The 13,510-nt window shown below is 39.1% G+C and overlaps 2 protein-coding genes across 2 annotated transcripts in view; one reads left to right on the forward strand and one right to left on the reverse strand.

Moving 5' to 3' along the window:
* ATP10D (ATPase phospholipid transporting 10D (putative)) overlaps positions 1-13,510 on the reverse strand; it is a 166,564-nt gene that overhangs the window by 105,958 nt on the left and 47,096 nt on the right. Inside the window, exon 2 of the mRNA XM_049886290.1 lies at positions 3,244-3,570. Coding sequence (XP_049742247.1) covers positions 3,244-3,533 — 290 coding nt within the window. The 5' untranslated portion in view covers positions 3,534-3,570. The remainder of the gene's footprint in view (positions 1-3,243; positions 3,571-13,510) is intronic.
* Positions 9,360-10,138, forward strand: LOC126077207 (zinc finger CCHC-type and RNA-binding motif-containing protein 1-like). Its single transcript, XM_049886324.1, has one exon. It carries the CDS (start codon positions 9,380-9,382, stop codon positions 9,923-9,925), a length of 546 nt encoding a protein of 181 aa, XP_049742281.1. The 5' UTR covers positions 9,360-9,379; the 3' UTR covers positions 9,926-10,138.

Consider the following 13,510-nt stretch of genomic DNA (forward strand, 5'->3'; position numbering starts at 1 on the left):
CAGTCCTCACCTACCCACTTCCCCATCCTGTTGCCAGTGGCATACACTCTCTCTGTCCCTAGTCTCCCAGAGATGGGTCAGAGCTTACACATTAGAAGGACACCTTCTTTCATACTCCCAAAAAGGCAGACACCAGCCTCTGCTGGCCCTGCCCCTGTGGATTGTTTAACTCACTAGAACAACTAAGAATCTCATAGAGTGTATACCATGCTTACAACTATAACTTTATTACAACCAAAAAGGATACAAACAAAGAGATGCATAGGGTGAGGTCTGGGATGGGTCACAGTGTGAAGCTTTCATGAGAGTCATGCTACCCTGTCCTGTGCATGGTCACCAACCAGGAAGCCCACCTAAGCCTCAGGATTTAGGGGTCTTGCAGCCTCACTACGTGGCCACCATAGGTTATATTACGCTTTCTAAGGCTTAATTAGCATTGGCCCCAAGGTGGTCCCTCTTGGTCTTGTCAGCCCCATTCATTAGACTCAGGTATTGGTATGGCTGGAAGGAACCAAGAACAAAGGCCTAATTCCTTTCTGCAAGGTGATTCCACACCTCACAATAATCTACACACACTTCTTTCTCACCTCCAACAGCTTTTACTCTGAAAATTTCTTTTTTTCTATTTCAATAACTTCAATTATTTACACATGGACCACACCCAAACCAACTGCTCTAGCCCTGAACTCTGTTCAAGTGCCAGATTCTTAATCCATCACATACTCTAGATTGAAAACTCCAGAAAAGATATAAACACCCACAACATTTAAAACCATTAATTCAATAAACTCACATTTGTACTTTAAATAAATCCATTGTTTAATAAGTATATATGGAATGATAAAAAAGGAATAAATTAAGGAATGAATTTTGTGAATCTCTATATCCAGCTCACACTAGCATCTCAAACTCAACATTTACAAAAACAAAACAATTTTCCAATCTTCTTTTTACTCCTGTCTCTTCTTTTTCTGTTAATCCTCTTGGTCATCACAGTTCAATAAATTCACATTGTTTTGCTCGTTTCACTTAATTCTCCATATCCAATCCATAGTATCTGTAATAGGCTTCTTTCTTTTCACTCCCACATTATTCTAAATTCAAATCTCCATTACAACTCACCAAGATATTTACAGTATCTTCCCAAATCTTTCTGCCTTCAGTTTGCTTCTAAACCCTTCTGTCATGGATTAAATTGTATCCCCCCAAAATATGTGTCAATTTGGTTAGGCCATGATTTCCAGTATTGTGTGGTTGCCCTCCATTTTGTGATTGTTATAACTTTCCTATAAACTGAAGATCCTAATCTCTGCCTGTGGTTACTGAGGCAAGATTGGATTATGTTGAAGAGGATTAGGCTGGTATGTAACACCCTTACCCAGGTCACATCCCTAAGTTTCCCTGGGGTATGACCTGCACCACCTTTTACCTTATAAGAGATAAAAGGAAAGGGAAGCAAGCAGAGCATGGGGGACATCAGAGCACCAAGAAAGCAGTGCTGGGAGCAGAGTGAGTCCTCTGGATCTGGGGTTCTTGCACAGAGAAGCTGCTACCCCAGGGGAAGGTTGATGAGAAAGGCCTTCCACCAGAGCTGACAGACAGAGCCTTTCCCTGGAGCTGACACCCTGTATTTGGACTTCTAGCCTACTAGACTGTGAAAGCATAAATTTCTCTTTGTTAAAGCCATCCCCTTGTGGTATTTCTGTTATAGCAGCACTAGATGACTAAGACACACTGCTTTCATAGTGAAATAACCAGCCAGCTATAGTCAAGTCAATTCTGACTTATGGTAAACCCATGTGTGTTAAGAGCTGAACTGTGTTCCATAGGGTTTTCAATGGTTGATTTTTCAGAAGTAGATTGCCAGGCCTTTCGTCTGAAGTACTTCTGAGTGGAATCAAACCTCCAACCTTTTGGTTAGCACCCGAGCATGTAAACTATTTGCACCACCCAGGGACTTCCCATAGTGAAGTATGGACATGTTATTGCTGTATTCAAAAAGGGTATCTGCAGACTTGGATCTCAACTCTTTATCCTGATATTCAAGTCCTTCATGGTGAGTCATAGCTATCTTTCCAACTTTGTGTCCTTCTGCTCTCCAACATAAACTCTACGTATTATCCAAATTGAACTACTTCATAGACCTCAAGCAAGCCCTCTATACTCCTGCCTTTCTGCCCTTACTCACGCTCCTACTTCCTTTTCCATCTGAAATATGCTTTGTCCACACCTCTGCACTGAAAAACCTTTTTACCTTCCATAATCAAGTTCAAATACCACTTCACCATCTATTGTTCTAGCTAGTATTGTTATTTCTCTTTTTGAGTGCTACTTGTTAGCACTTGGAAACCCTGGCGACATAGTGGTTAAGAGCTACGGCTGCTAACCAAAAGGCTGGCAGTTTGAATCCACCAGGTGCTCCTTGGAAACTGTATGGGGCAGTTCTATTCTGTCCTACAGGGTCATTATGAGTCAGAATCGACTCAATGGCAATGTGTTGGGTTGGGTTTGGTTTGGTTTGGTTAGCACTTTGTAACACTCATCACACTCATTATACCTTTTAGTTCTTTGGATACACATTTTGTTTCCCTGGGTAAACTTAAAATTCCAAAAAGAAAGGAGAAACATTTTTACATTTCATTCAATGACTAAATTCATAGGAAAGCTTCAATAAATACATACTAATTGAATTATGTCATTGTGTCACCTATAACATCTTTTGTATGCACTAGCTTCGGAGCTCTATTTCCCCACATTATCAAGTAAGAAAAATCTGAAATTAAAATTCAGCATGTTTTAGTGGGTGGAAACCCTGGTGGCATAGTAGTTAAGAGCTACGACTGCTAACTAAAAAAGGTTGGCAGTTCAAATCCACCAGGAGCTCCTTTAATGGAAAGAACACTAAAGCAAAAGTCAGAAGACCCAAGGATATAGCCCCTGTTCTGCTACTTATCACTGGCATGACATTGACTAAACCACAATCTAAGAATTCAGTTCCTAATCTAGAATATGAACACAATATTTTCCCTGGTAAAGAGAAAGCATCTTAACAATTGTTAAGTACTATGTGAATGCGAAGTATCATTTTACAAGAGACTCTTACTAGGATCATAAAGATAATGCCACAGGTTTAGGCTTAAATAACATACCGTATACAATGTCAAATTTTTATATATCAACTAGAATGACAAAGAAATAATAATAATAATAATGATAATAATAATAATAATAATAAAACAGTACCTGTGAAATTGTTCAAATAAATTTCTTGGCACAAAGTTCAGAAGTGTGTACTTTGTTGTTCGTATTCGGTTATTCACGTAGGCTCCAGAGAACTTTTCATACTCTTCCTTGAAGGGCCGGAGGTGGGGAACAACAACCCGGTGCTTTCCTGCCAGTTTGGGGGTTTGAGAAGTCTTGCCACCACAGGCAAGCAGCGAGGAATAGTTGTATGGCCTCTCATCGTTGTCCCTGTTGGCACCACCAATCAGCCGCCGCCAGTGATATCTGGTCCATTGAAGAGGCTCAGTCATGTCCAAAAGGCACTGAGATCCAGGCTATGCACGTGATCTGGGCAAACAAAAACTGTTCCCATAAGCTTCCAGAGAGCCTTAAGTGAGGATGGTACATTTTTAGTTCTTCTTTTTTATGTACCAAATAAATATATGACCCAATGGTTCAAGGTATAAATGTGAAAATAAAACTAGTCTTTAGAACTTTACTTTAACCAAATCTTTATTAAATAAAGCATAAACCTTTTGCTTCATGGTGTGATCACCTAAGCAATAAGGGACAGCACGTAAATTGCCACTCCATAACTTGAAACAAACATTTGGGATTAATGTGTGCAAGTCTCTTAACTTCTCAGATCATCAGTTTTCTCATCTTTGAAATGGAAATAAAGCCACCCACATCAGGTTATTATTGTGAGGATTAAATAAAACTCTCAACATAAAGCCTGATAGAGCAGGAATTAAAAAAAAAAAAGTCAATAAAACCCAGTCTATGTAGATTACAAAAATAGTCACAAATTCTTCCCATTCCTGAATGCACAACCATTGAGAGGTGGGGTCTTTCTCCACCCACTGAATCTGGGCTTGGCCACATGCCTTCCTTTGGCTAATGTAACACTAGCAAACATGATACAAAACAAGGCTTAAAAAGTGCTTGCTCACTGGGGCTTGCTCTCTCTTACTAACCTTGAGAATCCTGTGGCCACCGTCGTGTGCTCAAGCCCAGGCTGGCCTGCTGGATGATGGGTACACATAGTCCAGTTACCTCCACTGCTCCTGTCAACATGTGGGGGAGGCCACTGACCGCCAGCTGGCCACTAACATGTGAGTGAGCCCAGCTGACACAATGGAAAACAGCGATGAGCCATCCCAGCTGAGCTCGGCCCAAATTACCAATCCACTGGATTGTGAGATAATATTGTTTTAAGCCACCAAGTTTTAGAGTAATTTGTTACACAGTAGAAGCTAACTGAGGCACACTCCCTTCCCTCATTTCCTTGTGAAGTTTTCATTATTTGTCAAGAAATTCAGCCCTGCCTGGAATGTGAGCTCCTTAATAATAATAATAATAATAATATCATTTATTGGCAGCATACTATATTCTAAGCTCTTTGCAAAGAGCCTTACATGCATTATTTAATATTTATGTCAATCTTACCAGGAAGGTATTATTTCTACTTTACAAGAGAGGACACTGAAGTTTGGAGTGATAAAGTAACTGGCTGAAAGTCATTCTGTTAGTAAGCAGCTGAGGCCCGGATCAATCAAATTTTTTTGACTCAGCAGCTTCTGCTTTTAACTGTAATATTGTCTTATTTATCTTGTATCCAGAGTGCCTGGCACTTAGTAGATGCCCATACAACATTTACTGAGTCTGTACAGAACATGTCAGCAAGCGGAGGGCACAGTCTGGAGAACTTGGTTTCTATCCTCAACTTATCAATGCCCTTGCATTTACTTATCATCTGGGCTGGGAGCTCTTAAACTTCAGTGCTTGCAGGAATCATCTAAAGAAGCCTATTATAAAGGCACTCCTGAAGATTCTTATGTAGTAAATCTATGCGTGGGTTCTGATAATCCGTATTTTTAGCATAACACCCCAGATGAATCTGATTCTGGTGGTCCATAGACTTTGCCAGCACAAAAAGTAGCCTGTGTTTAGACACACACTAGGCTAGGAAGACAGAGATGATTAAGACACTGATCCCATTATCCAGGAGTTCAGGGTCTAGGTAAGGTGATAGGCGTGTGGACACATAAATGTAATCCAGGGTGCGAAACAGCGTTCAAGGAACTGAAGTAGCTTTAATGCCGCTTTCTTCCGAAGCATCATTCCAAGTTTCTAACATGTCTACCAATTCTTTTTATTATTTATTATTACTCATCAGAATTTAATAGTTTACCCCTAAGGACATCAAAATGGTATACAGCTTTCATGGATTGGAAATCACAAATCATAACCTAGCAGCACTAGAAGAACAGGTCAATATTTTTTAATAACCCACTCCTATTAACATACTTGTTTACGATATGTAGACCCTTAAGCAATCCAAGAAATGACAGTTACATATCTCCTTATCACTGCATTTACAGAAAATAAGTTGAACCACAAAGGCGAATCTGAAAAAAGAAAAATTCAAATCTTTAAAAATCATATGCATCTGAAGCAAAAGAATAAAAATACACGAGACAAAAATCACTTTAAGTAGTGAAGAACACAACAGTCTCCAAGTGTATCCATTTGTGCCAGTATACTGCACCCACAACATATAACCTCTTTTTTTTTTATCAGTGAAGGGGGAAACCCTGGTGGCATAGCGGTTAAGTGCTACAGCTGCTAATCAAAGGGTCAGCAGTTCGAATCTGCCAGGCACTCCTTGGAAACTCTATGGGGCAGTTCTACTCTGTCCTATAAGGTCGCTATGAATCGGAATCGACTCGGCGGTGCTGGGTTTCGTTTTTGGTTTGGATCAGTGAGGGGAAAAATATGTAATGTCAGTCTTACCAGTTTTATACTAATGATGGGAACCAGAAGAAAGGAAGTCCTAGCCCTATCAGGTCTTTGTCTTTGGAGTCTGCTCTTCATAATATTTTTCCATAGAGAACTAAGTCAATGAATACCACCTGACCAAAATAATGACCAATATTTTTTCAATATAATTTTTTTTAAGTACACTTCAGAACTGTATTTGAAAAAATGAGTTTTCATTTTCATATATAAAAATAGATAGAACTTCCTTCTTAATCTGTATCTAGTAATAAGAGCTTGGGTTATTAAAGTAGTTCATAACATATCCAGAAACCTCTCACAGAAAAAGGACATATGATAGTGCTTTATCAATGAATCAAACAGATAATGTGAAATATTTAACATTAATACTAAGCACTTTTCATATATTTCATACCACATATATTATGTGACCATTATGGCAATCTCATATATCTTTTAGGTTGAAATCAGCACAATTTGATCTTATTTTTGGAAATTCTGAAAGAGAAGTTTTCATTTGCACTTAAACTCTTTATTAAGGCATAGGAGTATGTGTATTCCTCCAGCACCTAAAATCTAATATAACAACCTAAATCCTACTTTGATGTGTTATTTCATTATACAATTTCTTGAGAATACAAATGTCTCAGTTACCTAGTGCTGCTATAACAGAAATACTACAAGTGGATGGCTTTAACAAACAAATGTATTTCTCACAGTTTAAGAGGCTAGAAGTCCAAATTCAGGGTGCCAGCTCCAGACGAAGGCCTTCTTTCTGTGTTGGCTCTGGGAGAAGGTCCTTGTCATCAATCATTCCCTGGTCTAGGAACTTCTTAGCACAGGTACTCCAGGTCTAAAAGACATGCTCCCCTCCTGGATCTTTTTGCTTGGTGGTAACAAGGTCCCTCTCTGCTGTGTTTGCTTCTTTATTTTATATCTCAAAAGTGACTGACTCAAGATACAACATAATCCTGTAGATTGTGTCCTGTCTCATTAACATAACTGCCTCTAATCCTGCCTCATTAACATCACAGAGGTTAGGATTTATAACACATATGCTAATTACATCTGGTCACAAAATGGAGGAAAACCACACACTACTGGGAATTACGGCCTAGTCAAGCTGACAGACATTTTGGGGGGACACAATGTAATCCATAACAACAAACACAGGAACAAATAATAATTAAAAAAAACTAAAGGTGGGAGGTGTTAACTTCTGGTAATTCATGGCATGTTTAACTAACAACCTCACCCCAGCAAAAATACTGGTTCACAGACACAATCAGCATTTCACTTCACAGACCCAGTCAGAAACAGTATCTTTCCCCAAGTCACCTAGTTCCTAAGAGACAATTCCATAATGTCTAGAAAACACTTCATCTCCAAAGCATTTTTAGGTCTGCACTCCTTTGCGCCTTTTCAATGTCCTTAAACAAATATTAAAAACCAGTTGTTGTTGTGTTGACCCCAACTCATGGTGTCCCAGTGTGTGTCAGAGTAGAACTGTGCTCCATAGGGTTTCAGTGGCTTATTTTTTTGACAGTAGATCACCAGGCCTTTCTCCAGAGGCACTATGGGTAGACCTGAACAGCCAATCTTTTGGTCAGCAGCTAAGTGCATTAACCGTTTGCACCACTCAGGGCTCCAAAACTGACATTTGACTCACATATTGCTTCCTCTCTTCCCCCTTTTCATTATCAAGGAACTTCAGTGAGGACAGAATTGGGGCTGGCTTACTGCCCTCCTCCACACCCTACTTCAGCCATCAACGGTCTGCTACTCTCTAGGCCAAAAAGATTATCATCTCATAATAACTTTCCCACCCTTTAGCACCGTCATCTTTTCCTGAAAAAACGATCCTTGGGATAGAGGACCAACTTAAGCAACATGTGCAAGTTGTTTTTTTCCCAAGGGAATGAGGAAAAAAGATCAAGTTTGGATCAAGTTTAGTGCGAATCCATACAAATTTCTAGTTTTGAATGTAAGCCCATTTATACTGAATATGAAGAATCAAGAAACTACTCTTTCACCACTGCTCAGTGGCTTTCAAAATTTGTTGACTGCCATCCAGTGAGAAATATATTCTATGATACAACCTAGGACATACATACACACATACAGATATAGTTGACAAAAATTTCTACGAAATAATTCTTACCCTTACTATCTACAATGCATGCAAGTATCTTCTATTTTACCCTATTCTCTCCCTTTCTTTCTCATTTTAATACTGGTCAGGATCCAGTGAATTCATTTCATGGGCCATTAATGTATTTCTACAACAAAAAACCAAACCAGTTGCCATAGAGTGAATTCCTACTCATGGTAACCCTATGTGTTTCAGAGTAGAGCTACGCTCTGTTGAGTTTTCAACGGCTGTGACCTTTTGAAAGGAGATTACCGGGCCTTTCTTATGAGGAGCCTCTGGGTGGATTTGAACTGCCAACCTTTGGGTTAGTAGCCAAGAGCTTATCCATTTGTACCACACAGGGACTGCTATGGACAGTTTTAAAAGGCACTTATCTAGCTGATTACAAGTGACTCCACATAGAGCCGAAAGTAGATATGAAGTAGACAGACACACATCTTCAGCATAATAGAGACAGAAAAGAGACTCTTATGGTAGAAAGGCACTGAAAGACAGCAGTTGGACTAGAAGGCTCAGGACGAGAACACTTTCTCACCACGGCCAGGGGCAAGTAGTCTTTTAATCTTTCTATGTCTACCCCCCCAAAAAAACCCAAACCTTTTGCAGTTGAGACGATTCCAACTCATAGCAACCCTAAAGGACAGAGTAGAACTGCCCCCTATGATTTCCAAGGCTGTAAATTTTTACTGAAGCAGACTGCCACATCTCTCTCCCTTGGAGCAGCTGGTGGGTTTGAACCGCTAACCTTTTAGTTAGCAGCTGAGTGCTTAACCATTGTACCACCAGAGTTCCTCAGAGTACATTAATACTTAGATAAGGCTCTGTTATTAATGTTTTTTCACATAAATATTCAGAAAAAATTCTTTAAGATATAAAACTAAAGCAAATCAGAGTAAGTCATATCTTATCAAATATCATCAAAAAATCATGATATCTTAAAGCTTGGACTTTGGAGGTTATTTCATCTGGATTTCACAAACCAGTAGTCCTTAAGCAAAATTCTATGCAAACAAAAACCAATGATGTATTTTGTTGGCCTCAGGGTGCTGAAAAACACATGAAATTTTTTTAATATAGAACCAATATTTAAAAATACAGAAAATTCACATAAAACACTGATATATATCATCTCTTTAAAAAAATACTGGAATGGGAAGGAATAGTCGAGGCTGAGCCTCCACAGACCCTAGGGCTCGCGCTCTCGGGCCCGCCTGAGCTGAAGAAATGAGTGGTGGATTGGCTCCAAGTAAAAGTACAGTATATGTATCCAACCTGCCCTTTTCCCTGACAAGCAATGACTTATACCGGATATTTTCCAAGTATGGCAAAGTTGTGAAGGTTACCATAGTGAAAGATAAAGATACCAGGAAGAGTAAAGGGGTTGCATTTATTTTATTTTTGGATAAAGAATCTGCACAAAACTGTACCAGAGCAATAAATAACAAACAGTTATTTGGTAGAATGATAAAAGCAAGCATTGCTATTGACAATGGAAGAGCAGCTGAGTTCATCCGAAGGCGACACTACTTTGATAAATCTAAGTGTTACGAATGTGGGGAAAGTGGTCACTTAAGTTATGCCTGTCCTAAAAATATGCTTGGAGAACGTGAGCCTCCAAAGAAGAAGGAGAAAAAGAAAATCTCTGAACCAGAAGAACAAATTGAGGAAGTAGAAGAAAGTGACAATGAAGGGGAAGATCCTGCTCTTGACAGTCTCAGTCAAGCCATAGCTTTCCAGCAAGCCAAAACTGAAGAAGAAGAAAAAAAATAGAAACCCAGTTCAGGGAACCCCTCAACATCAGATGATTCAAGACGCCCACGGATAAAGAAAAGCACATATTTCAGTGATGAAGAGGAACTTAGTGATTAAAGTTAGTATTTATTATGTAAATATCATTAAAAGTAAAAAAAAAAAAAAATCTTGGAGTACAAAGTTCAGTTGGGGACTAAAGATTACTTTTGGAACTTTGAGCGTAAAAACATTTGTTACCAAATAGTTTTTAAGTATAAAATAGCTCATAGGAAATTAAAAAATAATTGTAAAACATCATGTTTCTATCTTACCTTAGCAAAGTAATAAAAATCAAGATTTGTCAATAACCAGTAATTCTGAAGACCGCAAATTTTTATAAGAAAACTTGATATGACTTTGGTAATGTTACTGTCATCCCAACAAAGAAAGTAGATATTACAAAGATTTATTTGGGAGGTTCATTAAAAAAGGTGTATATTCATATCTGATTGGTTTACATGAGTACTTTTGAAATAAGTTTAACCTTTAAAACAGAAACTTCTAAAAAACTGAATGATTTATTGTTATTAAATGTTAATAAAATTTTCAAGAGAATTTAAAAAAAAAAAATACTGGAATGGTCTGAGACTGGAGGGATCCCAGAGGTCATGGCCCCCCCAGACTCTCTATTAGCCCAAAACTAAAACCAGTCCTGAAGCCAAATTTTCAATCAAAGATTAGACTGGACTGTAAGACATAAAATGATACTGGTGAGGAGTGTGCTTCTTAGCTCAAATAGACACATGAGACTATGTGGGCAGCTCCTGTCTAGAGGCAAGATAAGACAGAAGAGGGGGACAGGAGCTGGTTGAATGAACACGGGGAATACAGGGTGGAGAGGAGTGTGCTGTCACATTGTAGTGAAAGCAGGCAGGGTCACATAACAATGCGTGTATTAGTTTTTATGTGAGAAACTGACTTGAATTGTAAACTTTCACTTAAAGCACAATAAAAAAACTAAAAAATACTGGGCACATATTTTCACGTGTTAATAAATATTTGAAGTTTTTCACTATAGCCCCTTCCTCTAATCCTATAATTTCTAGTTCTAACTGTGTGAATGAACACTCTTGCTAACCGTTTTTTTGACAAATCAAATGCCCACAGTGATTTAGAGCTCAGGCTGCTAACCAAAAGTTCAGCAGTTCAAATCCACCAGCTGTTCCTTGGAAACCCTAGGGGGGCAGTTCTACATTGTCCTATAGGGTGACTATGAGTCGGAATCAACTTGACAGCAATGGGTTTATATAGGCCCAGGCTTGAATAACAACTGTACCACTTATTCTGTGTGTGACCTAAGTAATTAATCTCTGAGCCTCAGCTGGCTAATTAATAAATTGAGATGCCATTAAGAGTCATGGGGCATGCAGTACGCCAACAATGTTAGTTCCATTCCCCACTCTCCTGGTTGTCTGTTTCTTAGGTCACATATAAGTCAAAGTTGGGAATCCTGTACATTGCACTGATGGCCAAACTTTAAATCATTTGCATTCAACTTAAAGTTTTCAAAGTCTACTAAGTAAATGTTCAGTTCAATGTACTGGTAATAATTAAGAAGAAACCAGTATTAAATAGGAAAATATGATACAAATAGAAAACCAAACAATAACAAGACAGGAATGACATCAAATAACCTTCATACCACCTTATCTCACCCTCATTCTCCCCGACATTCATTCCAAACAATGTCCCTGAATAAGCTACACTCCACTTGTCTGGTGTTTCCCAAGCTCCTCTGAAAAGAATCACCTGGGGGACCCTGTTAATCACATTCTCTCAGGCCCCTCCCTTGAAGATACTAATTGAGAGGATGTAGACTGGGGCTCATGAATGTGTATTTTAATAAGTATATCAGATGACTTATTGGGGAAGTAGCAAATCTCAGCCCACACCCTGCACCTTTCTGGATGGTTGGTCAGCCATATTATCCACTCACCATACCAGCCCCTGCTCATTCTCTAGACTGGTTTAGTCTGACCTGGGAGTGGGGAGATTGGAAAGGGCCCACACGGGAGATATTATATGGCCTTTCCCGCTCTGCTGTCATTATAATCCTGAGCGTGGCTCAGTTACTGCACATGCCACTTTGTGTGTGGCAGGTGCCTTTGTTCTTCAAAGCAGGAGGCATATCTAATTCTTCTCCGTGTGTCTTTCTAGCGGCTGGCCAAAGTTAGATGATCGACAAACATCTGCTGATCACTAAATTTTACAGAAAAGAGATAGTATGGGAAAAAGAAACAGAAACACCTCTGGTTCCTCTTTCATGGCTCAGCCTGGCTCTCTTTCTATGAAAAGTACGAACAAAGGTATAAGTTCGAGAAAACAGAAACAGTTACTTCCAGCTTAAGATTACAGCCTTCCTACTTTCTTAATGAAAGGAACTTGCTTCTCCAGGCCTGCAAGACTATTTCAGAGAAGCATTCTGTTTTTTCTCCATGTGGGTATAAGAAAGACCAATAAGCAGTGTGTTGTTGTTATTGTTAGTTGCTGTCAAGTCACTCCAATTCATAGTGACCCCACGCACAACATAATGAAACACTGCCTCGCTCTACACCATCCCTATGATCAGTTGCATATCAAGTTCTGTTGTGATCCATAGGGTTTTCACTGGCTGATTTTTAGAAGTAGATTGCCAGGCCTTTCTTCCTAGTTTGTCTTAGTCTGGAAATTCTGCTGAAACCTGTCCAACATCATAACAACGTGCAAGCCACCAAAGTATGACAAATTGACAGATGGGTAGCAGCTGCACATGAGGTGCACTGGCCAGTAATTGATCCCAGGTGTCCATATGGGAGGCAAAAATTCCGCTACTGAAACAATGCTTTAATTATCAGTGTAGCAGTAACTAAATGCTGACTGGAGTTAGACATGCACATCAATTCCTGGCACTTTCACTTACTAGCTAACCAGGGCTTTGAACTGGTTCACTCTGATCCTACCCCCTACTGAGAATTTGCATTTCCATTCCAGATATACTGAATCAGAATCTACATTTTAATAAGAGCCCCAGGTGACTCTTATGAAGACATAAGAATCACCTGGAGATCTCATTAAACATTCGTATGCATACATAAGGATCACTTGGAGATCTTATTAAAATGTAGATTGTGATTCAGTATATCTGGAGTGGAAAAGCAAATTCCCAGCAGGGAGTCAACTCGGAGTGAACCCAGTTTGAAGCCCTGCAGCTAACTTTGTGCAAAGGATTGTTGTGAGGATTAAGTAATGTTTGTCAAGTAAAGTTTAACTATTTCGACGTTTTTGTAAAACGTCCTCTTAACTACAATATTTATTCATAAGTATTGTGTTTGTACCCACACTATTGATACTAATAACCATATGCAGTTATTCATCTATGCTTAATTTCTTAAATCCTAACTCATACTCAACTACCTGATCCCACTCAGCTTTAGTAACTTTGGTCTTGATTGAAACAGAGAGACTGCCAGGCAGCCAACTAATTTAGGATAGCGATAACCTCTTTCACCTATTCCCAGGGGTAAATCTGGCAATCTAGTTAAGACAAAAGGTCTAATGAACAATGTAATGTAAAGCATGTTTAGG

The sequence above is a fragment of the Elephas maximus genome, chromosome 5, assembly GCF_024166365.1.
Source record: "Elephas maximus indicus isolate mEleMax1 chromosome 5, mEleMax1 primary haplotype, whole genome shotgun sequence".
Classification (NCBI taxonomy): Eukaryota; Metazoa; Chordata; class Mammalia; order Proboscidea; family Elephantidae; genus Elephas; species Elephas maximus.